The following is a 25,001-nucleotide window of genomic DNA, read 5'->3' on the forward strand; positions in this document are numbered from 1 at the left end:
ACCTGGTGCGTCGACGCACGGGGCCCGGCGAGCAACACCTACCTGCACGGCAGCCGGACCTCGGCAGCTCGTGGTCCGGGCCGGGCTGCAGCGATGGCCTCAGCGGCCGTGGAGAACTTCGTGACCAAGCAGTTGGACCTCCTGGAGCTCGAGAGAGACGCGGAGATCGAGGAGCGCAGGTACGGACGGCGGCGTGTTCTCTCGGGGTCTGTCCGGCTGTGCCCACAGCCTTGCTCCGCGCAGACCCGGGCGGAGGCTCGGGAGAGGGGCGGGGGTTGGAGGGGGTGAGGGTCGACCTGACTGTGTTCGCGAGACATTTGCTCTCCTGACCCCTCGAGTCCGGACCGCGGCTCTAGAGGGGCTTGGCTGCCTCCAGGCTGCCTCGTCAGCTTCCGGGGCGGCCCGCGCGGGTCTCGGGCCCTTAGGAGTCCCTTTCTTTCCTCGACCTGAAGCCCCCTCCCCGACTTGCCCGCCGCGGCCCTGCTCTGCCCCCACTTCTGTCCCCAGCACGTTCGCAGCCCTTTTCCTCGTTCGTCCCCTCTGTAAACGTTTGCACCGATCTGTGCCGGGCCCGAGGAAGACACCGTGGTTGTGACGGTCACCTGGGGCCTGGGTATGACAGGAGGGGTGGATGGGAGCGTGGCAAACGCGGTTGTGCGGGAAAGGTGGTTGGGGACAGTCACGGGGAGCAGCTGAACCTGGGAGGAGGGTTAAGGCAAGGAAGGCTTCTGGGAGGAGGTGGTGCCTGAGCACTGCGCGCAGAAAACCGGAGTTAAGGTGGGTGTGGAAGGAGCCTTATGGGGAGGAAGCGCCGCCCTGCCTGGGAGGCGGCGGGGGCAGGAGACCGGCGGCTCGTTTCTGAGCAGGAACATGCGTTTGGCCGGAGCACTGAGAGCTGACGCTTGTCGAGGACGGGAAAAGCGCTTCACATACGTTGGTTCCTGGAAACCTCACGCCGTTTCTACGAAGTGTGTTACTGTTGTCATTTTACGTCTAAGGAGGCTGAGACACAGAGGTCAAGTGACTTGCTCAGGGTAACACAGAGTGGGACCTGAGGTCGGCAGCCTGATGCCAGAGTTTGCCCTCAGCCATCATGCTGCATACATACGTTGATAGCATTTGCTTGAGGCGTTTGGATCGCGACAGTTACGAACTTTCGCAGTCACGCCGACCGGAGTAGAATCCCAGCTCCTTCACTTAGGGCTGCGAGACTTTGCAGGATCCGGCTCCAAGCCGTAGTTACCTCCTCTGTGAACGAGGGGTCATTCCCACCTCAGAGGTTTGATGGGAGAATGAAGTGACCTACTCAAGGTCACGCGCTCAGCATGGTACCCAGTACAGAGTAAGCACCCCCGGCAAGATACATGGGCATCAGCTTGAGAAGGAGCTTGTGTTACACTTTTGTGCGGAGGGTGGCCCTCCATGCAGCGAAGCAGGTGAAGGGGGGGTGGACAGATTTGCATTTTAGGAGCATCGCCCCAGGGCTGCTGCTGGCGACTGGAGGGGTGGACCCCAGAGGTAGGGTAGTCGGGAAGTTCTGTTTAGTCCAGACTCAGTGATGGGGGCTTGATCAGGGCTCTGAAGGGGAGGATGAGAGGCAAAGGTGGATTCTGGGTAAAAATGGGAGGGGCCTGACAGGACTTAGTGACAGGGGAACCAGCATGTGGGAGAGCGTGCAGAAGGTGAAGCTGACGGATGGTTCTGTCCCGGGTGACTGGGAGCAGGGCTGTGGCGTGACATGCACTTGGGGAAGTATTAGGAGCAGGGTTTAGAGGGGCAGACCCAGGATTTCGCTGGGTCCTATTCAGTGCCTATGCCCACATCTTTGTTTTTCTCTCCCTTTCTCCTGCCTGGGTGGAAGTGAAAACTGGGAAAGTACAAATATTGATGTCTCACGTTGGGTATCTTCCAGGTCCTGGCAGGAAAACATCTCTCTGAAAGAGCTCCAGAGCCGAGGTGTCTGTTTGCTGAAGCTACAGGTATCCAGCCAGCAGACTGGGCTGTATGGACGGCTCCTGGTCACCTTTGAGCCCCGGAGAGGCGTGTCTGCAGGAGTGCTTCCCAGTAACAGCTTTACTTCCGGTCTGTGCGTTTCTGACGTTAGCACATACTGAATATTGCTGGCTTCAAACTGACCTTTACTTTTTATTTTTATTGGGGAATATTGGGGAACAGTGTGTGTTTCCAGGGCTCATCAGCTCCAAGTTGTTGCCCTTCAATCTAGTTGTGGAGGGCGCAGCTCAGCTCCAAGTCCAGTCACCGTTTTCAGTCTTTAGTTGCACGGGGCACAGCCCACCATCCCATGTGGGAATTGAACCGGCAACCTTGTTGTTAAGAGCTCACGCTCTAACCAACTGAGCCATCGGCCTCCCCACTTTCACTCTTGTAAAGACCCGGTTACACGTGACCAGTTGACATGGGTTGACACAAGCAGGGCTAAGGGGCCACAATAGTGTCTTTCAACTTCATCATCAGGATTAAACGAGCAGAATTGAGTGTTCATGAAGGTGGCTTTGTAAACTCTGAAAATGCAACGGTGAAAATGTATATTCAGTTAATAAGAGATGGATGACTGATTGAGAAACAGGAAGTCAGAGAAAGTGGCGTTTATGTGGAAAAGTCGCCAGCAGGAAATTTCATATGTTGCTACAGCTATTGATCAAATTCAGGCAGAGTTCTTATTTTTCATCTTCTGAAGAGCAGTTTGAAGGCTCCGTAGCTTTGAGATGTACATTCTGAAACGAGGGATCCTATTCCAGGTCGCCAGGGCGCACCCTGCGACCAGAACCTGACCTGTCCTGGGAGCATTGTTCATACCTGATGTGTCTTTAAAAGTTGGGGAAGGAGGCAGAGGAACGATTCAAGGTGGAGCTGAAACTCACTGTCTAGAATAAAAACAGCTCTGGCTGAAAATCTGCCTGGCTGACGCGTGGGCAGTCGTAGACACGGAATAAGTGGGATGCAGCTATGTGGGTGGCCCTGCCTTTCTCTCAGAGCGGATTCTGTTTCAGTCAGAACTGTCTGTGTTCAAGTGACAGGAAGCCCAAGCCAAAGGGGCTGGGATAAGGGATGGTATTGGCTGTGATAATGGCAAGGTCGGCTTCCGGGCTCGAGGGCCGTCGCCCAGCCTGAGCCTCTCCCCGTTTCTTGGCCTTGTCCTTCTCTGGGTTGGCTTCCTTCTCAGGTGCCACGTGGTAGCAGTTCTGGCTCCTCCAGTCTCAGGGTTCTGGCCCAGCTAGAATGAGGGCCTTTCTCCCAGGTGCTCAAGCAAAAGACTCACTGTGTCTCAGGGGCTCTGATCTGATTAGGTCACATGCCCATCCCTGAACAGTCCCTGTGGCCAGGTGTGAAGCACTGATTGGCTCAAGCGTGGGTCATGTGCTCCATCCCTGGCTCAGGGGAAGCCCTCAGAGTGACCTGGCAGAGGGATAAGTCACTGGACAGTTATCTCAGGAAGTGAGGAGATCCATGTGGAGTAGACAGCAGACAACCACTGCCCCTCTTTCATCCGTGTGCCGTTTCCGCCTGGAATGTTCTCCCCCAGGTGTGCTCGTGGCCCGCCCTTCATCCAGGGCCCCCCTGCTCACCTGTTGCCCCTAGGACGGGCCCTTAACGCACACTCCTTTTAAGATGGTGCCCTCCTCTTTCTCTGTCCCCTCCTTGGTGTTCACCTTTCCTTAGAGCCCTTGGCACTGACATCTGATAGATTGCTGCATTTATCTCTCGCCTCCCTAACGGGAGGTTAAGAACTGTGCTTTATTCCTAATCAGACCAGCACCTAGAATAGTGCCTGGCACAGAGTAGGCACCTTAAATATTTTATTGACTGTTATGTTTGTTTTAAACAGTTCATTTATCTCAAGTCAATTTTCATGTATGATTTAGATGTTTTATTGTTACTTGTTTTTTTTTTTTGTTTTTTTTTTTACTGCTACTGACTAAAGAAGGTAACATGATATTTGAAACATGCTGGAATTTGTCGTATAAAATAACCCACATTTAACTTTGTTCGGTGTTTGTGTAACTGAGTCTTTGCTTCTGCAGGTGATATAGTGGGTCTATATGATGAAGGAAGTCAACTGGCCACTGGGATCCTGACCCGCGTCACCCAGAAATCGGTCACGGTGGCCTTCGATGAAGCCCATGATTTCCAGCTGAGCTTGGACCAAGAGAGTTCCTACCGGCTGTTAAAACTGGCCAATGACATCACTTACAAGCGACTGAAAAAGTGAGTGTGTGACTGGAAGCCACGCGTAACGTTTTCCTTAAGCACAGCTCACTCAGCCTGCCCGCCGTCCTGGGCACAGCCACAGATGCACAGCCGGGGCTGCAGGCGGCAGCCTGGGTGGTCCTCCGGCACTGCATTCATTGCTGGTTTTCACCGTGATCCTCATTTTCCTTTTCTCCCGGGGCAGAGCTCTAACCACCCTAAAGAAGTATCACTCTGGACCCGCATGCTCCCTCATCGAGGTCCTCTTCGGCGACTCCGCCCCCAGTCCTGCCAGCGAAATACGTAAGAAAGTTTGCCTTTTCTTTTTTGATTGAAATCACTACAAAAACGTATCGAGGACAGTGTGACCTTGGGCCATTTTGGCAAGAGTTAGAGGATGTACGATTAGAAGAGATCCACCTTCGTCTCTTAGAGGTTTCTTTGAATGAGTTGCATGAACTAGGCTCTCTTTCTTATACTTAGTATCAAAGAAGTAGCTCCTGCCATTGTTTATTTATTTATTTTTTATATAATGTTCTTTCTGTTATATATACACAGATTTATTTTGAGATGTAGGGGGATTTCTTCCAGCTCAGTGCTCTGTAAAAACAGGCTAGCTGATCATACGGTATGCTTCAGAGCCCTTTCTTTTTTTTTTTGGTTTTAAAAGTCTCACCTGGTTATTTTCTCAGCAGCCTTCAAATTGAAGACAGCTTATTTCTGATTGTAAGAGTGATGTGTGTTAATCATAGAAAATCTGGAAATAAAGAAGCAGGTAAACAAAGGAAACAATCTCTCAGAAAGCTGCCATTTAGTTCCCCTGATTAGTATTTGTGAGTATTCTAGGCTTTTCCACATCGGACAGTGTGTCTGTTTTATGTGCAGAGATACACACACACACACGCACGCACACGCACACACGCTCTCTCCTTTCACTACACCAGTCTGTACTTTCTCATACCCTTCGGTGTTCTTGCAGAAACTCATTTTCCGGAGGAGTCTGTCATCTCCTCAAGAGGCTGCTCACAGAGGCTTTATGAAGCTTCTGGACACTGGACACTGCCAGTTTTTCCAGCCAAGCTTCAGTCAGTTCTCACAGGGACTGTCCCACAACCATTCTGCGTCACCCCTGAGCCAGTGTACCCAATGTCATGTGGGCTTTAAACATGGGGACATCGTAGCACTTTTTCAAATGCTAAAAGCACTCACGTTTCGAGGATATTTCCCAGACATGTGGTAAGAGGCTACTCTGCTGGAAGCTGAACTTACTTTGTTTTAAGGAACCGACATGCCTTGATTCTGGCTGCTATCTAAGGAAAAAGGGACTTGATGTGGAGTGGTGGGTGTGTACGGACTCTCGGGTCAGAGGGCGTGACTGCCTTCCAGGTTCTGCTCGGTCTCCGAGCCCCGACCAGTAGCGTGTGCCCGTGAGCTCAGCACGCTCCCCTACTGAGCGTCCCCATGCAGCAGGCACCGTGGAGTGGCCGTTCCTGGTGGGACAGCCGGGCCCAGTGGTACCTGCTCTGGGAGCACAGAGTATCCAACGCAGATAATTGGTCTCTGTTGTGAAAGATTCAGAGTCAAAACACAATCCTGGAATGTGCTGGTACTTTTTTATCATTTGTTTTTGTCGTTCTGTGGGCACTTAAAAAAGGGACAATATGGTAGAAACAAACATGCTCCAGGAGACATTTGCCTCAGAAATACCGGTTATTCTGGAGCCTGAGCTGGCAAACTGTTTCAGTGAAAGGACAGACTGTAAATATTTTAGGCTTTGCAGGCTGGTGTGGCAGCACGCAGCCAGAGACTAACTGTAAGGGAGTGGCGTGACTGCCCCCCAGGAATCGGCAGCAGCTGGGGGTGGCCTGTGGCCCGTAGCCTGCCAGTCCTGTTCTCAAGAAATCTTTTGAAAACAAAGCTGGTTGGTTTTGTGTTGATTGGGTGACTCCTGGGGAGGCCCAGCGCCCTCCTGTCACACCCGTCATTTCCCAGTGTGCTCTGCAGGGAGCCAGACCTAACACATGCCTTCTCCCGCAGAGCCGCTGGTTTTCTACAACACCTCCCTGGACACCTCCCAGAAGGAAGCGGTTTTGTTTGCACTGTCCCAGAAGGAACTCGCTATCATCCACGGGCCTCCTGGCACTGGGAAAACTACCACTGTGGTTGAAATCATCCTTCAAGCTGTGAGGCAGGGCTGTAAGGTGGGCAGGGGCGCTGCATCCCCCGTCAGCACCGGTCAGCTCCCAGCTGCCAGGCTCGCCGGCGCTCGGCAGGCCGCAGCTTGGGCTCTGCTGGGACTGACATTTGCCGATTGAGCATTGGGGGGTGCTTTCTGAGTTCTGACAGCCTCGTGGGATGTGGGAACTTGCTCAGGAACATGGGGCTGGGCTACTGAGAAAGGCTCCCTGAGCCCTCAGAGGCCGGAAGCCTGGGAGCATGCCACAGACCAGCATCCATCGGTCAGCACATGCGCTGTGCTTGCGCCCTGTTCAGCCCTGGGCTGGGGACGGGAGGTGACCGGGCGCTTCAGGAGCCTGCGGCTGGTTCAGGGAGACAGACGTGTCACGGTTAGTCAGTTGTGTCACGGTTAGTCAGTTACGTTTATGGTTAATTGATACGACCCACACATGCAGCAGACAGATTACCGATTTCTGAGACGTGGGGCGTAATATTGTGTAATGTTGTTCACTTGTGTTTTTAATGGTTGAGGAAGGATTCTTTTATCCTCGTCTGCATCAACACGAGTCATTGTGGATTCTGAGCATGTGGGAAGCTTTTTAAAAAAATCTTTCTGGTTTATAAATGTTGGGTAATGATAAGAATTGGAATAATAATGGCCAGCATCTGTAGGTCTCCATTTAGTGGGTGCTTTTTACAAACCCTGCACCCTGCCTAGTGCTTTGCATATATTGCCTCGTTTCATCCTCATAGAAACCCTGGTGCTGGGACTGTTAGCAGCCCCAGTTTACGGTCACGTGCCGCAGTCACCCAGCAGTGAGTGCAGAGCCCGATTGGAGCTGAAGCAGACGCCTCACAGCCTCTGCTCTGAGAGCTGCAGGGTGACCTGTCACTCAGTTATGAAACTGTGTCCTGGGGTTTCCTACAAGTAAATGGTTTGGCACGGACACTTGAAAACTTGATAAAAACATGACTTATTGGCAGGAAGCTGAAACAGGATGTTCACACTTGGCTCTAGGTGTGCCCTTGGCCACCTCGATGGGGGTGGAGGCGAAGCCAGGACCTCGAGGCCCAGCCTTGGCACCAGTTCTTGACACTGGCACTTCTGGGGACTCCCTTCCCCTGCCAGCTGCCACCTGCTTCTAATGGAACTGCAGGAGGGCGCCCTTTCAGGGGTTGTCCCCGTTCCACGTTGTCAGATGATGAAGTGACTTGATGGGTGTCTCAGCCCGATTAGTTCAGGGCACCTGGAGTCCTTTCCCTGCCAAGTGTAAGTCACACAGCGTTCCTGGTGCTTTGGAGACCAGTAGGTTCTTAAGGCCTAAGTTCCGGTTGTGCAGATATGGCAGCTTGTGTCCTGGGGGCTGCTCGCCCGTCCCGACGGCGCTGGGTTTGCACCTTCGCCTCTTCAGCTGTGCACACCCCACCCACCTCCCTGTACCTGGAAGGTTCCTGTTTGTTTTAGTGTAAAGTGGTTTCATTCAGGAGGAAGTCACCAAACCCGAATGCCCCCCAGGTCCTGTGCTGCGCGCCCTCCAATGTCGCCGTGGACAACCTGGTGGAGCGCCTGGCGCAGTGGAAGCGAAAGGTCCTGCGTCTCGGGCACCCCGCCCGGCTCCTGGGCTCCATCCAGCAGCATTCCCTGGACGCGGTTCTAGCACGCGGCGACAGTGCCCAGGTCATCGCGGACATCAGGAAGGACATCGACCTGGCCTCCGTACGTGTCCCCCGCCACTTCCGCTTCCTGGGTGGTTTGCTGACTTGCCGTCTTTGCAGGGAGTGCGTCATGCCTGCCTCAGTTCCTCGTGCTCGGCCTCCGTCGGTTCCTTTAATAACCTCAGACGTGGGGACGCCCATTTCTGATAGAGACCTGCACTCAGTGTGTAACAGGGACTCGGCTGTCTCCAGGGTAGTGTCGTGGGCAGGCGAGGATTTGTCTTAAAGAAAACACTGCTCTACCTGCCCCTTAGAGCTGCCCATGTGGTCTGGGTAATATTGGTGAGCAAAAAAAAAACAACCTGAAAATAAAAATTCAGAAGACTCACCCTCCCCAATTTTTGGTCCATCTTTCATTACCCTTGTGAAAGAGAGCTAGGTAGGCGGCAGCGCCATCTGAGATGGCGTTTTCTCTTGCAGGCAGCACTTTCGAGCTCTTTGGTTCCCCAGTTTCTGTGTGAGCCCTAATTTCCTCACGTGCCCTGCCCTGGGTGCACGCCCCGCCAGCTGGTCCCACGGCCTCACGCTGGCATTCCTCGGTGTCCTGGCCCCCGAGGCCGGTGCTGTGCGTCAGCCTTCCTCATGGGCCCGTGGAATAGTGGGATCACACACTCGATGCCCTCGTGGGAGTAGTGGGTGGGAGCAGGATAGACACGCGTCACTCCAGGTCACAGGCGCAGGCGTCCGTCGTGATGCCCCGGCCCCGTCCCAGACGTGGGTGGTTTCATGGTCTCATTGCCGTTTAAGTCAGCCTTTCAGGGCCGTCTTCTCTAAGTCAGGCACAGTGACACCTCCCCTGTCATTTGGGCCAGGTCCCCATCCTCCAGAGCAGAAATCACGAGTAAGGAAGGGGTTGCACGTCTTTCTGAGTATTCACGTAAGTTGGGGTTTAGGTCAGCATTTTATGGGCCAAAGGAAACTGTCTTAACGTCTTGACAACTGGTGTACCAAGCGAAGCTCAGCCTCTCCGCGTATGAGTTACTAAAAGCCAGCTCCTGAGTCGGCCAGCTGCTTTGTCTCCCCTCGAGCCTGTCTGGTGGCTGCAGGGCGGGGCTGGACCCACGTTCTGGGCTCCCCGAGTTTGCAGTTAAAACACCAACTGCTTGGTGAACCCAAACTTTCCCTCTCTGCCTCTCCCTCGGCAGGTGACAGTGACTCCAAGGACAGGCAGGGTGTCAGCTGCTTAGTCACCTGTGTGCACCTGCTGCTCCTTCAAGACAGGTTTTGACCGTTTATTGCCTTTTAAGGAAATTACTGAAGTGGACCAACTGATTAGAAGTAAAAGCACTTGGTGAATTGAAAAGAGCTAAGTGAGTGCAAAGCTGGGTCAAAAGAATTACATTTTCTTTGCTTTCCTTTACAGGTGAAAAACAGAAAGACCCAGGATAAGAGAGAGAAAAGTAACTTTCGAAGTGAAATCAAGCTGTTAAGGAAAGAGCTGAAGGAGAGGGAGGAAGCAGCGATGCTGGAAGGCCTGAGGTCGGCGGATGTGGTCCTGGCCACAAACGCAGGTGAGAAGAGGGCGTCTCCATCCGTCCCGTCTGGGCTCTGCGCTGTCCCCCATCTTCAGTTTTCTGGAACGGTCCTCACCATGCGGCAGAATTCACCAGTGAAGCCGCCCGGGCTCGGAGTTCTCTTTGTAGGGAGGGTTTTAACTATAAATTCAATCTCTTTAATTGGTATGGTGCTATTCACGTTACCTCTTCTTAAGCGAACTTGTATCTTTGAAGGAATTGATCCGGTTAATCCGAGTTGTTGAATTTATAGGCAGAAAGGTGTTCATAATACCCTCTTATTATTTTAAAGCTCAGGGACAGGCTCGGCTGGTTTGCAGCCTTGTGGGGCCAGGTCTTCCTGCCCTTGACCTCTGTTACTGCCCCAGTCTGTGCTCCAGACGGAGGAGCTGGTGCCGTGGCCTCGTGCTGTCAGACGTGGAGGTTTTGTCGCTGAGTGAACACTCGGCAGTTACTATTCTGTACGTCCAAGGAAACACCTTAGAGGAGGAGTAATTAAGTTCTCCTTTCAGAAAATGACCCAGGAACAGTATTTAGAAATAAGACAGCCTTCTAAGGACTTGGGTCGCAGCCCAAGGGGGTGATGGATTTTGGTGACTGGCGCATGGGAGTGGCCCAGGGCTGGGGACACACTGTCTCACTTAAACACAGGTGGGCAGGAACCATGAATCTTTATTCCAAGATGCGAGCGTGTTGCACACAGTCGTAATGCAGGACTCGGTTATGAACCCGCCGGCTTGCTGGTGCCGTTGCAGCTGTTATGACACAGCCAGTGCTGCCTGTAGAGACTGAGGGCTCTGATTTTGACCAGGTGCTTCTTCCGACGGCCCCCTCAAGCTGCTGCCCGATGGCTACTTCGATGTGGTGGTCATCGACGAGTGTGCCCAGGCCCTGGAAGCCAGCTGCTGGGTCCCGCTGCTGAGGGCCAGAAGGTGCATCCTGGCTGGAGACCACAAACAGCTGCCCCCCACCACGGTCTCTCACAAGTAAGACCCCTCCGCTCGAGTGCCTTTCTGTGCCCGCGCGTGGTCCCTCGGGCGCCAGCCTGGAAGTCCCCGGCTCCCCAGGCGGCCCTGGCTTTGCCACCCTCTGCACGGGTGTGAGTACAGCTCCCACCCGCGCCACTGCCTTTACTCATGTAGCCGTCCGGTCTCAGACTCTGCTCCTTGAGGCCGGCGTTTGTCTTCATAGCCTCAGGCCCTGGCACCATGCTCCGTCGGTGCTTGTTGGGGGGAATGTCCCGTGGTGAGTCAGGCAGCAAGCATGATGCACACATTCGCTGGGTGCTGTCCCACGGGAGAGCCATGGCTCTGGGCTGATGGGCTCCCAGCCCAGCACGGGTCCCCTGAGTCCTGCTCTGTAGGCACACCCTTCACTGAGGACACAAGTGATTCAGCAGAGACAGTCCTGTGGCCTTAGGGACGCAGTGTCTCCTAGCGCTGTGAGTTGTGACCGAGCACTGCCTCCATCCGGGTGGCGGCACGTGCTGCCACCACCCGGCCCCTCGCCTTATGTCCCATACCTGCCCGCGTTCACTGCTCTGCCACAGTGGACTTCTGTGTCCTCACTGTCCCCGGTCTGGACCACTCCTTCCCCAATACTGGGTGGTCATGCCCTTCATTTAGTTCTCTACTCAGGTGACCCCTCCGTGTGGTCTCCCGTGACTGCCCTGTCACCGCCGGGTTCCTTGCTGTGGCTCCCTGGCAGTGGTGTCTGTTGATCGGTGTGTCCGTTTATCTTCCCAACTGGAATGCAGCCTAGGGAAAGGGCCTGGCACAAGGCGGCCGTTTACAGGGTGGATCCAAGGTCATGGCCAGGCAGGCACCCCAGAGAGGGAAAGCCTCGAAGGCTCCTGCGTCAGGGCGCTGCCTTCCACTCGAAGAAGTCACTTGCTCCTTAATCCTGCTGCTGTTTCAGATAGGTCTCTACCTCACCGTGTGTGTAGATCACAGCTGACGTCGGAACGCTAGCTATTCCTGAGGACCAGGAGAAAGAGGGTGCGGGACCTTCACCCCGGGGGAGCGGGGACTGTGGCGCCTGGGGGAGCGTAGGTCAGTGCACCACAGACAAGGGCATCGAAGCTGGTACTTGGAGTGAGGCTTCGGCAGGGAGACGGGTGGGTAAAGGGGGCAGTGGGGGAAATGTCTTTTGAAGGGTTGTCCTGGTGGGAGAATCGCGTCTGGGGTGGGACCCTGCGTGGAAACTGCAGGCGAAGAAGGGGCTCAGTGGGCATTTATTCAGAGACTTGTTCCAGGAGGAGGCCCCAGGGGGTCCTTAAAAGAGGGCTGTGTCCTCCAGAAAGGAGTAAGTTTAGAACTGCCCTGGGGGAGTGGGGAGCTTGTGGTGTCCCTGGAGAAAGGAGGGTGGTTGGGGAGGTGTTGGGTGGGGTCGTGCTGGGCATGTGCAGGTTTGCATTGGGACTGGCCAGCACGTCACCGCCTTCCTTCTTTGCCACGAGCTGTTCTTAGTAGAGATCGTTATGTCAAGAGGGTAACCACAGGGGTCTTACAGGTTTGCAGAGGGGGCACCCCTGAGATAGTTAGGTCCTTCCCCACAGATTTCATGTCATCACCCTGGGGGGACGGCGGGCCCTAGTGGCTAAGAGGCTCTGGAGCTGGCGCCCGGCCCTGCAGCTGCCTCTGGGTGATCTTGGGCCGGGACTGAGCCTCTGTGTCTCACGCTGCTCATAGTAACGTGCAGTCCCAACAGGCACCTTGAATTAAGGTCATTGCGGGGAGTGAGTAAATACGGATCAAGTGCCTGGTACGTGAGAAGCGCCCAGGAGGTGTCAGCGACTAGAAGTATTTGTCGTTAGCAGTGGACTGCTCACGGCTGGAGTACACTGGCCTTTCCAAAGCGTATCTGGGTGGGTTTCCTACTGCTGCTGTAACAAATGACCACACACTTAAACAGCACAGATTTATCAGCTTCCAGTTTCGAAGTCAGACGTCCAGAGGCAGCCTCCGTGGGTTACAGGGCTGCATTCGCTCGGCAGGCTCCAGGGGAGAGTGGCCTGTGCCTTTTCCAGCTTCCCGAGGAGCCAGCTCCTTACCGGTGGCCTCTCCCCCATCAAGTCAGCAGTTCTGACTCTAACCCTGGGCCTCCCTTCTGTAAGGACTCTCGTGATGACGCTGTGCCCTGGATAGTCCAGGATCAGCCCCCCATCTCAGACCCTTCACGTCACCACCTCTGCAAGATCCCTGTGGTCACATACTCGCAGGTCCCAGGGTTAGGACGTGGGCAATGTTGGCGGCCATTGTTCAGCCGACCACTCCCTTAACCTTAGGTCAGAAGTGGGGGTGAGTCAGGTTCTGAGGGGAGGGCTGTTCCCGCGCTGACAGGCCCTCCTCCCTGGCTCCTCTCATCTCTCCCGGTGCAGGGCTGCGCGGGCCGGGCTGTCGCTCAGCCTGATGGAGCGTCTGGCCCAGGAGCACGGTGCCGGGGTGGTACGGACGCTGACTGTGCAGTATCGGATGCACCGCGCCATCATGCAGTGGGCCTCGGACGCCCTGTACCACGGGCAACTCACGGCACACCCTTCCGTGGCCGGGCACCTCCTGCGGTGAGTGGCGGCTGCATCCCTGCCCGGCCTCCCCTCTTGGCCCTTCTGTCCTGACAGTCCCCATGTTACTGAGTGGTCTGTAAAGCTCTTAGAGGAAGCGTCATCTCTAGGACTAGTTTTCTGGGAGGGACAGTGGGCCTTGCCCCGGGGATCTGCATGCGGGGTGCTCCCGTCTGTGTCCTTCCTGCTCACTGTGTTGCCCGTGGGTGGTACCGTTTTCCTGAGGGGAGAAGGGAAACGTGCGGCCTCACGCATCTGGTGTCCGCCTGGGTGCAGGGACCTCCCGGGAGTGGCTGCCACAGAGGACACGGGCATTCCCCTGCTGCTGGTGGACACAGCCGGCTGCGGGCTGTTTGAACTGGAAGAGGAGGATGAGTCTAAAGGAAACCCCGGTGAGCATGCCTAGAGGGGTCGGCTTTTCTATGTGAACAGACCCCGAGCTCCCCTGTAAACACACACGTCCCTCTGAGTTGCCGGCTTCGGAGCGGAGCTGAGCGCAAGGTGCGGGGAGGGCCGGGCCCAGTGCCCAGGAGCTGGGGGAGGTCGTGACACAACGGTCTAAAGGCTGAACTCGGCGGCATTCACAACAGGCAGGCAGCACCAAGCGAGGGAGCTGGTGGCCTGGGCAGCGAGCGTTCTGTGTCCTGTTCTGAACAGAGTGGCCCCACGTGGGCTGGCTTAGCCTCCGGGAGAGGTCCTTGCTCAGCGCCAGTCACAGGGCTGCCACTCACGGACGACACATGGCCATGCTTAGACGAAACAGGTGTCTGTTGATGGAAGTTCATGTTGGCTGGGTGTCCTGTCCTTTTGCCCGCTAAATCTGGCAGCCCTTGGACTCAGGTTCGGAGCTCCAAGACGCAGCCTCAGGCACAAAATGTAAGGTCAGCTCTTTGTCAGGGGGTTGACACCTGTGCTGATGACAGGTGTCAGCTCACACTATCCCTTTTCCTGGAGACTCGCTCTTTGTTTCCTTCCAGGTGAGGTGCTCCTCGTCAGTCTGCACATCCAGGCTTTGCTGGATGCTGGCGTCCAAGCGAGTGACATTGCCGTCATCACACCGTACAACCTGCAGGTGTGAGAGGGCCCCTCTGTCTCCATGTGTATCCGTGGGACTCAACCACCCGAGTGGCTGAAAGAAAAAAGGCAGTTTATTGGTTCTTGTGACCAAAAACTGCAGGGCAGAGGCGACCATGTCACGACTGGTTCCGGGGCTTAGATGACATCACACAGAGCATCTGTCTGTCTGTCCATCCACCCCATGCTGGTCTCTTGGCCTGGCTCCCTGTGTTGGCTTCAATCTTAGGCCAGCTTTCCTGGTGGCCCCGGCAACCTCAGGCTGCCGTTGTCCTTACACAGGCAGCCCCAGGGAATGGCTGGCCGTTGTACGGCATTTCCCACAAGGATCTCAGCTTTGAACCTTATTGGTCTGTCCCCACCCCTGAGCCAGTCAGTCGTTGTGGCCGGGAGCTGGCATCCTCGCCCATCTCGGGCTGGGCCGTTCGGCTTCATGGAACACATTAGATCGGAGTGTGGGAGTGGGTGGTTTCTTGAAGGAAAATGCAGGGTGCCGGCTGTTCCTGGAGAAGGTGTAGGTGCTGGACCAGCAGAAGCAACAGACGACTGTTCCCTTCCCTTCTGTGTTCCTCACATTTTCTCTTAGTGTCTGTGTGCTTATGAAGCAAAGCCTGTCCCCTTTGGTAGGAAAAAACTCTTGCTTCAGAGTCTTGTGAGGTCTGAAGATCAGCTGCCACCCTGCCTGGTCTGCAGGCATCGCACTTAGGGCTGTCACGAGCCAAAAGACATGATGAGATGTGTGCTGGCCGTGGGGTCGTGTCTGGCACGGGGCGTGTTACTTGTTCATTTGCATGCCTGTGAGAGGGCGGCTGTGGAAACCGTTTCCCATGAGGCTCCTGAGGGTTTCCTGGGGTCGTGGGGGCCCTGCCACTCGAGGCCCCCTGCTGAGCTGCAGAGCAGAGTGTCAGCTGCCTGTACCCGGCCTGTGCTGAGGCCAGGGCTTTGCTTGGTGTTTCAGGTGGACCTGCTCAGACAGAGCCTCTCTCACAAGCACCCCAAGCTTGAAATTAAGTCAGTCGATGGCTTCCAAGGCCGCGAGAAGGAGGCTGTGGTACTGTCCTTCGTCAGATCCAATAGGAAAGGTATGGAGCTCTCGCCAGAGTCCTAGAGGTCAAATACTTATGCGGAGAACAAGCTAGATTCCTGCTAGGTGCCGTGCCCGCCAGGCACTGGGGGGTGGCCGTGGATGGAGCACACACTCTGTCCTCCACGATCTCACCGCCAAGCGAAAGCACAGAGGACAGTGCCGCAGTGAGTGTGTGAGGCGGGCTCTAACGGGAACGTGCGGGGGCTCAGCGAGTGTTGCAGGTGGGCCGGTGGCAGTGGGGTGCAGAAAGGTGTTCCCGGCAGAGGGAGCAGAGCCGGAGGGTGAGGCACATGTGCGGCCGGGGTGTGGGCTGGGAAGGCCTGGAGCCCCTGCCGAGGACGTGGAGTCCCCTAAAGCCCACAGCTCGTCTGTGGCCTCAGGGTGGATTCAGCCTCAGTGCATGGTTTTTATGCCCCTGGGGCTTGCGGATGGGCCATTTGGTAAGAAAATTGTGCTCAGAAAGAATTTTTAGTTACTGGGCTTTATAAAGCAGTTTCAGGAGGCGGTTGAAAACAGAGTGGGGATACGCTGTGGTGGGAAAAAGAAGATGGCCCTTACGCTTTCCCTGTGTGTCAGCTGCAGCCACATCCGTGCCTCCCGAGCTGCCTCTAGGTCTGGGCTCAGGGAATGAACAAGTCTGGCAACTGTCAAGTGCACTTTGGGTACGTGGAGCCGGACTGATAAGCAGCGGTCAGCAGCAGGTGTCTGAGCAGCCGTGGCCTCACAACAGGGCCTCACAGGAGGCTGCGAAGGTTGGGGGGACATCCGTGGTGCAGGAGGCTGCGAGCGGTGCAGCTGCTCCTTGTTTGTCATTGCTGCCGACTAGGGCAGGAGAGCCTGGCTTCCTGCTCCCCGGTCTTACATCTGCGCTCTACTCACCCCTACCTTGTTTCTAGGTGAAGTTGGTTTCCTTGCCGAGGACCGGAGGATCAATGTCGCCGTCACCCGTGCTCGGCGCCACGTGGCGGTTGTCTGCGATTCTCACACTGTCAGCAACCACACTTTCTTGAAGAACCTGGTGGATTATTTCACAGAGCACGGGGAGGTGCGCACGGCCTTTGAGTATCTCGATGACATCGTCCCTGAAAACTATTCCTATGAGAGTTCCCAGGGTCACGGCCGAGCTGGTGCAAAGCCTCCAGGCTCTTCTGCGTGTGCCAGGAAGCCTGGAAGTAGGCAGCAGGAGGGAGCCCGGGGGTCCAGAGCGGCTGCCAGGCTGGCCCAGAAGACACCGCGCGGGAAGCCTCTGGGCCCTGAGGGCCACACTCAGCTCGGTCTCAACGGAGTCAGCCCAGAGGGAGTGGAGAGCAGAGACAGCGCAGCCCACTTACGGGCTGTCATAGCAGAGTTTGTGGCGAGTGAGCAGACGCGGCTGGAGTTTCCTGCTTCCCTGAACTCACATGACAGGATGCGCGTCCACCAGATCGCTGAGGAGCACGGGCTGAGGCATGACAGCGCCGGACAAGGGAAAGAGAGGTTCATCACTGTGAGCAAGAGGGTGCCGCCGGCACCACCTGCCCCGCCAGCACCACCTGCCCCGCTGGCCCCACCAGCACCACGGGCCCCACCAGCACCACGGGCCCCACCAGCACCACTGGCCCCACCAGCACCAGCGGCCCCACCAGCACCACCTGCCCTGCTGGCCCCACCAGCACCAGCGGCCCCACCTGTCCCGCCGGCCCCGCCGCCTCCACCCTGTCCTGAGCCTCCCGTCAGGGAGCCCAGTGGCCCAGACCAGCTAGACCTGAAGGCCCTGCACCTGGAGAGACTGCAGAGGGGGCGGGCGGGGCAGCAGCAGCCAAGCAGGGAGCGCCAGCCGGCCACGGGCTCGGGGATGCGCAAGCTACCAGGAAAGAAAAAGAAAAAAGAAGCCAAAGGTGAGTCTGGTCAACTCATGAGAACACAGGCTTGGTGTCCCCTCAACTGGGATGTTTATCCCACTCGAACCCCCTGCCACCCTCGAAAAGAACGAGGACCTGCTGCTGGGGCCACTGCCCTGATTCTGTGCCTTATGTCTGATCGGCTGGGGCTGAGGCCCCTGAGAGCAGTGACTGGTCGTGGTGACCCCCCAGTCCCCAGAGTCTGGCCGATGGGGAGGGAGTGAGTGCGCTTACAGCAGGGAGAGCCTGGGGGAGCACACAGGGATGGTGTGGCTGTCCTCTGGGGGTGGGAGGGGCATTCACGGACCTGTTGGGGACCTCCTGTGGTGACAGTGCCCTTTCTGACTCAGAGACCCGGGAAGGGCCACGCTTGTTATCCCCTGGGGTGCCCTGCGGGGCTGTGTGCTCTGTCCCCATCCTGTACTGTGACCAGATGCCCCAGGCTTAGAGCTTGAAGACCTGGCTGTCACAGCCTAGGTGTTCTGGAGATGTCTGTGTGACCTCTTACTACAGCAGGACCATGAGGCTGTTCCCGTTCCCCTTTATTCATTGAATTCTTGTGAGCTAAGCTGCACAGATGTAACTCGTGGTTTTTGAAATGAGCCTCTCGGTGAGTGTGTCAGGCTTCAGCCGAATTCCTCTGCGGCATTTAGTGAGCAGCTGCTCTGGCCAGTCTTTCTGCGGGTGAGCAAGACAGATGTCTGCGGAATTGACGTTCTGGCAGAGGAAAGAGATTACATTTTAAATCATGCTGAGAATATGGTAAGTGCCAGAAAGGGCCAGGTACCTCGATATCCTTCCGAGAGAGGGCATGTGGCCTGGCCATTTCAGGACAGTGTCCTGGGGAGACTGCGCCCCATTTCACGGATGCTGGCGCCACTCAGTGTGTGAAGCGGTTCTTCAAACAACCACCTCAGAATCCATCACCACTCAGACTCTGAACGTGACCTGCCCAGTTGGTCTCCAAGCTCTGTGCCGAGGTCCCGCAGCCGAGAAGCAGAGGCCAGCGTGAGCAGGTCCCTGGGGCACAGCTGGAGGCCCACGCAGGGAATGTCCCCGCCTGCTCGTCATGCGTGAGGGTTCAGGAGAGTAACGGGTGCCGGGTCCTGTGGGAAGGTGGCCAGTACTGGCGTTTATGAGATTTCATGTTGCGTTAAGGCCTGAACACACTTCGCGATTGCTGTGTCTCCCGAGGACACTTGCCGCTGTCGAGAGAGTGGGCTCCCGTAGTCGTGAGCACATCCCGGGCCTTCCGCGAGCCTCCCGGGACTGCTCTTGGAGCATCAGCACTTCTGGCCCTCCCCTGACTGCAGGTGGCCCCAGGCTGGTGTGTGAGTGCCTAGAGCTTCCCCTTGACGCAGCCTGTCGGCGAGGCGTGGGGTACGGGGCAGGCAAAGGTGTGCCTGCCTAGGAGGTTTGAAATGGCTTCTGTGAACCGAGGCACGTGCAGGTGAACAGGGGCTCTGCAAGACTGGGCGGTGTCACTGTTGTCCCCACGCTCCCCCCGGAGGCTGACCATGCTGACCTGTGTGCCCGGCACTGAGCGTGCCCATTGTAGGGAACAATGCAGGGAGATGGGGACTCGTCTCCTCGGGCACCCAGGCAATGCTACCAGCTTCCTGGGTCACGCTCCCCACTAGTTCTGTGCATCTGTGTCACCGTATATGTAATGTCATTCATACTTGTGTATTTTACAGGAGTGCAATCATACTTAGTTTTGTGTTTCCTTCCCACTCATGAACATTTTCCTAGAACTTTCAAAGGTTGCCATGCATCTGGGTGAAAACGGTCGGGTCTTCTGGCCTCGTGCCGTGAACGTGCTTTAGTTCATCTGACTGTTACGGGGGGGGGGGGGGGGGGCGCTTGGTTTATCTTGGGTTTCTGCTTTTATAGTTGACGTCTTAGGGAACACGCTGGTAATTCAATGTTTTTCTGGCTTAAAGGCTGTTCAGAGGCAGTGTCCGCGCACCGCCAGCGCCCTCTAGGAGGTCCCTGTGCTCACACTTCCCAGTGGTGACTGGTTGTTAGCGCTGAGAAGGGCGGACACTGAGCCCCACTGAGTTGCATTTGCCCACTCGCCCTGTCACCTCAGAAGCAGGAAGCGGGGGGCAGGCCAGGCTCAGTGGGGGACTTCTTGTGCTGCTTCTTTGTTCTTCCCTATTTGAGTGTCACTTTCTCCCCTAGGACCTGCGGCCGTAGACCTGCCCGCCAAGGAGGACCTGGACGCTCTGGTCTCGGCTGTCATGGAGGCCGATAACACCTGTGGCTTTTCCAAGTGCACAGCCAGCGTCGTGACTCTGGGCCAGCTCTGCCGGCACTGCGGCCACCTCTATTGCCTCAGCCACCACCTGCCCGAGGTACGCCGGCCCCTGCCGGGGCACGGGGAGCGGCCGCGGGCCTCTGTTTCCAGGGCTTGGATCCTGGGCAGATGGGCTCCAAACAGAAACACTAGCTGGTCATGAGCTCTTAAAACAGACATTGACTCGTGGGTTTGTTTTTTTTCTTAGCATATCGGGGCACGAGTGAGTGAAATGCCACATTTGCTAAGTTACAGCCAAGTCAGTGTGGGAATTCTGGGCAGAGAGAATTTGTTCGGCGTCCTTCGGTTCTGTCCTGGGTTAGCATAGGACCAGAGGGGGGCGGGCCAATGGCTCACCATCGGAAACGGACCGGCAGCTGGCAGCTTTTTCATTCATTCCTTGAGCAAATGTGGATGGGCACCTCCTCTGCCAGGTGTGGGGAGCTGGGGGCATCGGCGGCCAGAGCAGACTTCCTCTCCGCTTTGGGGGGCAGTGGGCCCAGTGGGGATTGTGATAGGAGGCCAGCATGTGGCCGTGTACTGCGCGCTCCCGGGGGGCCCCAGGGGCCCATGGCAGCAGGCGAGCGGCCGCGCAGCTTTCCTTTTCTCATGTACAGCTCTCACCTACCTGCCCACATCCCTCTACCTGTGAGTTACCTGCATTCCACTGCGCTCCCTCCCCCATGCATGAGGCCAGGATGAATGATCTTGGCACGCAGGAAGGGGTGGGCCACAGCCCAGGTGACCGGGGCTGGAAGCCCTTCAGAGTGGGCTTCCCATAGGAGGTAACGCTCTGGCTGAGACCTCGCAGATGAAAGGTGGGAGGAGAAGTTTGGGGCGCTTAGGCAGCTGGGAGTAGAGTGTGAGGCAGGATGGTGGGAGTCGAGGCTGAGAAGGGCCCAGTGAGCCACCTCGAGGAATTCCGACCTGGTTCTCAAGGCAGCGGGGGACGCTGGAGGGTTTCAGCAGGGCCGTGACACCAGGAGACTTGGCTGCAGTGCAGAAGGCCAAGGGCAAGGCCAGGAGGCAGGTGAAATGGCTGCGGGTATATAAACCAGAGACCTTGAGGGTCCACCCTGGGGGGTGGGGAACAGAGAAGGTGGAGGGGTGGATTTGAGGCCCTTGAACTGGTTGTAGGTCAAGGTGAGAAGAGGAGGGAGGACCCCGAGTGGTCCCCTGGGCGGCCCAGGATGGTGGTGGGGCTCTCGGAGGCGGGGGGAGGGGTGGGTGTGGGGGAGGGTTAGAGTGTTTACCAGTTGTCATACCAAAGGTTCGGGTGGCCAGGGTGTGTCTGTCGCACAGCTCCTGCTGGTCTGGTGGCCATGTGGAGTGGCCGAGCGCCTGGGCGGTCCCTGGGACAGTGAGGGCAGCGGGCTCCGTGCCTCGTGCCATCGGTCAGTGTCATTGCCGGAAGGCCAGCACAGCGTCCTGTGGGACGACAAGTCCTGGTGCGGGTGCGGCCGCCGGTCTCCTGCTGTCTGTTCTGGGATCTCACTGGGTCCAAACTTGCGTCTCACCTGGCGTCCCCAAGGAAATACCCCCCCTTCCTTGTGTAGCGCCTGGCAGGTGCTCTGTGTTCTCCCCCTCCCGGCCGGCCTCCTACCTGCAGAAGTGGTTATGCCAGAGTCTCACACAACTCAGGGCAGATTCCCTCCCGCCGGGCATGTGTCTGCAGGCGCGCACCCTGGAGCGCCTCCATCGGGCCTAGCATTTGGGTCAGAGGAGATAAATAGCTTTTTTGACTAGAGATTATAATCCTGCTTTGGGTACATTTTGCTGTATCAGCACTGCCGCTGGGGGGCCTGTGAACATGTGTGTCACACGTGCGAAACTGCATCACCCTGTCAGGCTGTGGGGTTTGGGCTGAGGCGAAGGCGGGGTGGAGGGAAGGGTGGGGGGGCCCCAGCCTTGCCAGGGTGTGGAGTCCACCCCTCCTCCCCCCAGGGAGCCTGCAGGTGAAGGGTCCGTGTGCGGGAAGAGGAGGGAGCCCGTCGGAGCTGTGATGGGCAGGATTGCAGGGTCTTGTTCCCACTGGGCCCCGCACTGACTGCTGTGTCCCCCCCAGATCCATGGCTGTGGGGAGAGGGCTCGCGCCCACGCCCGGCAGAGAATCAGCCGGGAAGGAGTCCTGTACGCCGGCAGTGGGACCAAGGACAGGTCCCTGGCCCCAGCCAAGCGGGCCCAGCTCCAGAGGAGGCTGGATAAGAAGCTGGATGAGCTGGCCGGCCAGAGGAAGGGCAAACGGGAGAAGGAAAAGTGACGCCGGGCGTGACACGTGGCCTCCAGAGCGTGTGTGAAAATGCGGGTGAGGGGCGAGCAGGGCTGTCCCCTGGCTGCTTTCTGTTGCTTGTAGGTGCTCCGGGTGTCAGTGTGCCACCAGACCCACGCTATGTCTGCCAGCCGCACGGGGCACAGGGCCTTTGGGAAGAAGGGCGGGCTCTCGACCTGGCCAGGAGCTTTGCTAAGATGACAGATGGAGGAGAGCCCCGGGGCCCAGTCACTGCCTGCTGGCCCTTTCTCACGGTGAGGGGTGGGGTGGCCCAGATTGCCGCGTCCCCTTCCTCCTGCCCTGGATTGGTCCCTAGGCTCTTCCTTCCCTCCCAGTCAAACCGAATCTTGGGGTGCTGCCACGAGGGACAGGAAGGCTCTGTTCCTTTGGACACGTGCCCGGGCACCCTTCCTCCCCCGCCCACGTCTGGCGCTGGCCAGCTTTCAGCCCTTCAGGATGGGGGGGCACTTGAAAACCCCATTAATGTGCCTGGAGACAGTGTCTGAGAATGCTGGGCATTTCTCTGTGTGTCCCCATGTGGCTGGCTCACCCTTTGTTGGAGCTGTGACTTCACCGAGGCCATTTCAGTCTGTCTTCTGTCCCTGGTGGCTGCAGTGGCCATACCCGCACCCCCTACAGGGGAGTAGAGTGGCGCTGGCCGCTCCCTGCTCCCCTGAAGCCTGGAGGTCACTGCTTGGGTGTGATTCACGAAGGCGCCCTGGCCCCTCCCGGGCGCTGCTCCTGGGGTCAGGCTTGGAAAAGTTGTCCCAAATGCCTGCACAGGCCGAGGCCCCTCCCAGGCGTCCCCGTGTCCTTTGCTGGCTGTTTATTCAAGAGCCCTCGTTTGGATGCATTCTTTGAGCCTCAGGGTTTTATTTGTTTCAAAGGGATGTAAGTTATTTAAAATTAAAGTGCGTGCACACTGCCCCACAGTACGTCTAACGTAAGCATTCTTTCCCGTTTCGCTCACTTTCCTGAGGTGGTGGAAGACGCAGGATGAGCGATGTTTGCTCTGAATACTCAGCCGACCAGAGGCGCTGCTGGGGCCCAGAGCGAGAGGGGGCTCAGGCCGCTGCGGGGGCATCTTGTCCTATTAACAGATGATGAGCCGGAGAAAACACTTCCTGTTTAGCTTGACTTCTCCACCACTTGGAATGAATGTTTATGGGAAGGTTCAGAGTTGTAACCTGAGGAGAGAAACGAGGCAGGCTGGTGGGAAGACGAGGGGGCGGGTCACCCCCCTGGAGGGAGGGGGCTGAGGGGGCGTTTCACCCTGAGACTGTGCTGACAACAGCAGGGTGGAGATGGGTGCCCGTCAGGGGCCCGGGTCTGCCGTCTGCCCTGCAGCTCAGCCCAGGCTCTTTCCTCGCCTTCAGGGCCTGAGGTCTGACCCAGCCGCTCTTGGCAGACATGCTTCGTCTGCCATCACCCCTGCAGACCCTCCTCACGTGGCCCTGTGCCCACTCTCCTTAAATGCCACTCGTGTCCCCGTGGCCTCAGAAGGAAGCTCGTGCTCCCTGACCGGGCATTCAGGGTGGGTGTCCGTGTGTTTGTTCTGTCGTTCGGCCACTGGCCCCCAAATGCCGTGTAGTCAGCACACTCGTGCTCGCCATGCAAGGCCATGTGTGTTGACCGCCCCGCTTTGCCAGTGCCGCGCTACCCTCTCGTGGGGACACACGTTCCCCCTGCCCAGGCCTGATGCCCACGTGTGCCACCGTGGACCCTCCTCCTTCCTCTTGCCTGGACGCCTTCCTGGCTTGGTTTTATCAAGTGACTTAGGACTGAATTGCTCAGGGGGAGGGGTGGGGACCCCATCTCATCGTGTCTGTAAGTGCCACCGTCCAGTGAGGTGTGGAAGCACGTGCAGGAGTGGTCAGAGTGTCGCCGGTGGTCGGTCAGCTGCCGTTCTGCTCCCAGGGACCCATGGCTGGTGGGCAGCGTGTAGACAGATGATAGCAGGGCAGTGACCTGTCTGTGTGTGAGACATTGTTTCACGGTTGTTGTGGGCACAGTGGCAGCTGTTAACCTGCTGAGGGTACTTTCTTTATCTCCCTGTCTTTGTGGTAACGAGCCCCGACCCCCTGGCCACTGGGAGGCTGTGTGTCCTCGGCTGGGTCAGTCAGAGAACCTCACTCGCCTGGGCACAGCAAGGTCAGGTTCAGGGATGGGCCAGAACCCAAATGGCCCGTCGGTTCCACCTGGGGTCCACATGTAGATGCTGAAAGAAGAATGTTGACTCTTCCACCTGGGGTGGGGGGCGTGGGGGGACAATAGCCAGCCTCCCCGCCTGTCTGCAGGAGAGGAGGAGGCCAGCACAGAAACAGCCAGAAATGGGCCTGGGGGGATCAGCTGATCACATTGTCTGAGCACCTGGATCCAGCCACACCTGACCCCTACCGCGGTCCCAGTGTCCTGAGCTAATCCCCTTTTGTTAGCTGAGGACAGTCTGCCTGGGGTTTCTGTCACTTGGAACTAGAAGAGTCTTTGCTGGTCCACTTGTGCCCATGTCTGTGTGTCTCCGTGTGTACAGTCCCAGCAGGAAGGCAGTGCCCAGTCAGTACACCCCTCCTCGATGGAGCAAGTGGGCCCTGTCACTTTATCCACGTGCTCTTCCCTGGGCCATTCTGACCGGAAGGGCTTGAAGAGAGGAAGGAAGGCGACAGCCTGGCTGGGGCGGTGGAAGCACCCAGAGCTGGAGGGCCCTGGGTCTGAATGCCGGCTGCACTGAATGTGACTTCAGCAAGTCCCTTCCCCTCTGAACCTGTCGTCCACCCGGCCAGCTGTGCTGAGACGTCAAGGGGGTGAGCATTGTGTGTCGGCAAGGCCTGGGTCCGGGTTGGGGGCTCCAGGCAATGCCGGGCGCCGTGTTGCCCACCTGCCCCCGCACGGGAGCGTCCAGCCCTCCATCTCTGACCTCTGCTTCAGCCAGTTTTGATGCATTATTAAAATGTCAGCGCTGACCACTGCAACACCAGAAGTTTCCATTTCTCATCCAGAGAGGCCTTGTTAGGAAAATGTTTGTAGCTGGGCGCTTGAAAAATGTCCTCCAGTTTGGCCTGGCTGGGGAGCCAAAAAAAGGAACATGCCGAGCCAGGCTGCAGCCCTCCCTGCAGGAGCAGCCGGGAGTGGGGCAGCCCTGTCCGGGTGGGCGTGCCTCCTTTTTGCAGTGGAGGCGCCAGGGAGGGAGCCCTGCCAGTTCTTCTTTCGGGCCGG

The 25,001-nt window shown here is 57.2% G+C and overlaps 1 protein-coding gene and 1 long non-coding RNA gene across 3 annotated transcripts; one reads left to right on the forward strand and one right to left on the reverse strand.

The window, feature by feature from the left end:
• Positions 1-11: 11 nt before the first annotated feature.
• IGHMBP2 (immunoglobulin mu DNA binding protein 2) lies at positions 12-25,001 on the forward strand. 2 transcript variants are annotated; one of them, XM_074336848.1, is made up of 16 exons: positions 12-179; positions 1,913-2,082; positions 4,044-4,227; positions 4,415-4,512; positions 6,247-6,410; positions 7,904-8,104; positions 9,467-9,614; positions 10,429-10,603; positions 12,997-13,179; positions 13,456-13,571; positions 14,157-14,251; positions 15,212-15,335; positions 16,237-17,217; positions 19,405-19,577; positions 21,585-21,824; positions 22,768-25,001. In XM_074336848.1, exons 1-15 carry the CDS (start codon positions 94-96, stop codon positions 21,777-21,779), a joined length of 3,093 nt encoding a protein of 1,030 aa, XP_074192949.1. In that variant the 5' UTR covers positions 12-93; the 3' UTR covers positions 21,780-21,824; positions 22,768-25,001. The 2 variants fall into 2 exon arrangements, with proteins under 2 accessions (XP_074192949.1, XP_019611192.2); XM_019755633.2 differs by lacking the exon at positions 22,768-25,001 and having other exon boundaries at positions 79-179; positions 21,585-22,720.
• On the reverse strand, positions 20,364-21,621 carry LOC141572297 (uncharacterized). Its single transcript, XR_012497660.1, has 3 exons — positions 21,123-21,621; positions 20,785-20,947; positions 20,364-20,558 (listed from the first exon to the last, which is right to left on the reverse strand). It is a non-coding gene; the product is annotated as an uncharacterized LOC141572297 (long non-coding RNA).

This window comes from Rhinolophus sinicus, linkage group LG06, assembly GCF_036562045.2.
Source record: "Rhinolophus sinicus isolate RSC01 linkage group LG06, ASM3656204v1, whole genome shotgun sequence".
In the NCBI taxonomy this organism is placed as follows: Eukaryota; Metazoa; Chordata; class Mammalia; order Chiroptera; family Rhinolophidae; genus Rhinolophus; species Rhinolophus sinicus.

What these genes read in the sequence shown, in the direction of transcription:
- IGHMBP2 (XM_074336848.1), top strand. Translation starts at nt 94, where the DNA reads ATGGCCTCAGCGGCCGTGGAGAACTTCGTGACCAAGCAGTTGGACCTC. An exon ending in GCGGAGATCGAGGAGCGCAG is followed by an intron (nt 180 to 1,912) that starts GTACGGACGGCG and finishes GGTATCTTCCAG; the next exon opens with GTCCTGGCAGGAAAACATCT. An exon ending in CAGTCCTGCCAGCGAAATAC is followed by an intron (nt 4,513 to 6,246) that starts GTAAGAAAGTTT and finishes CTTCTCCCGCAG; the next exon opens with AGCCGCTGGTTTTCTACAAC.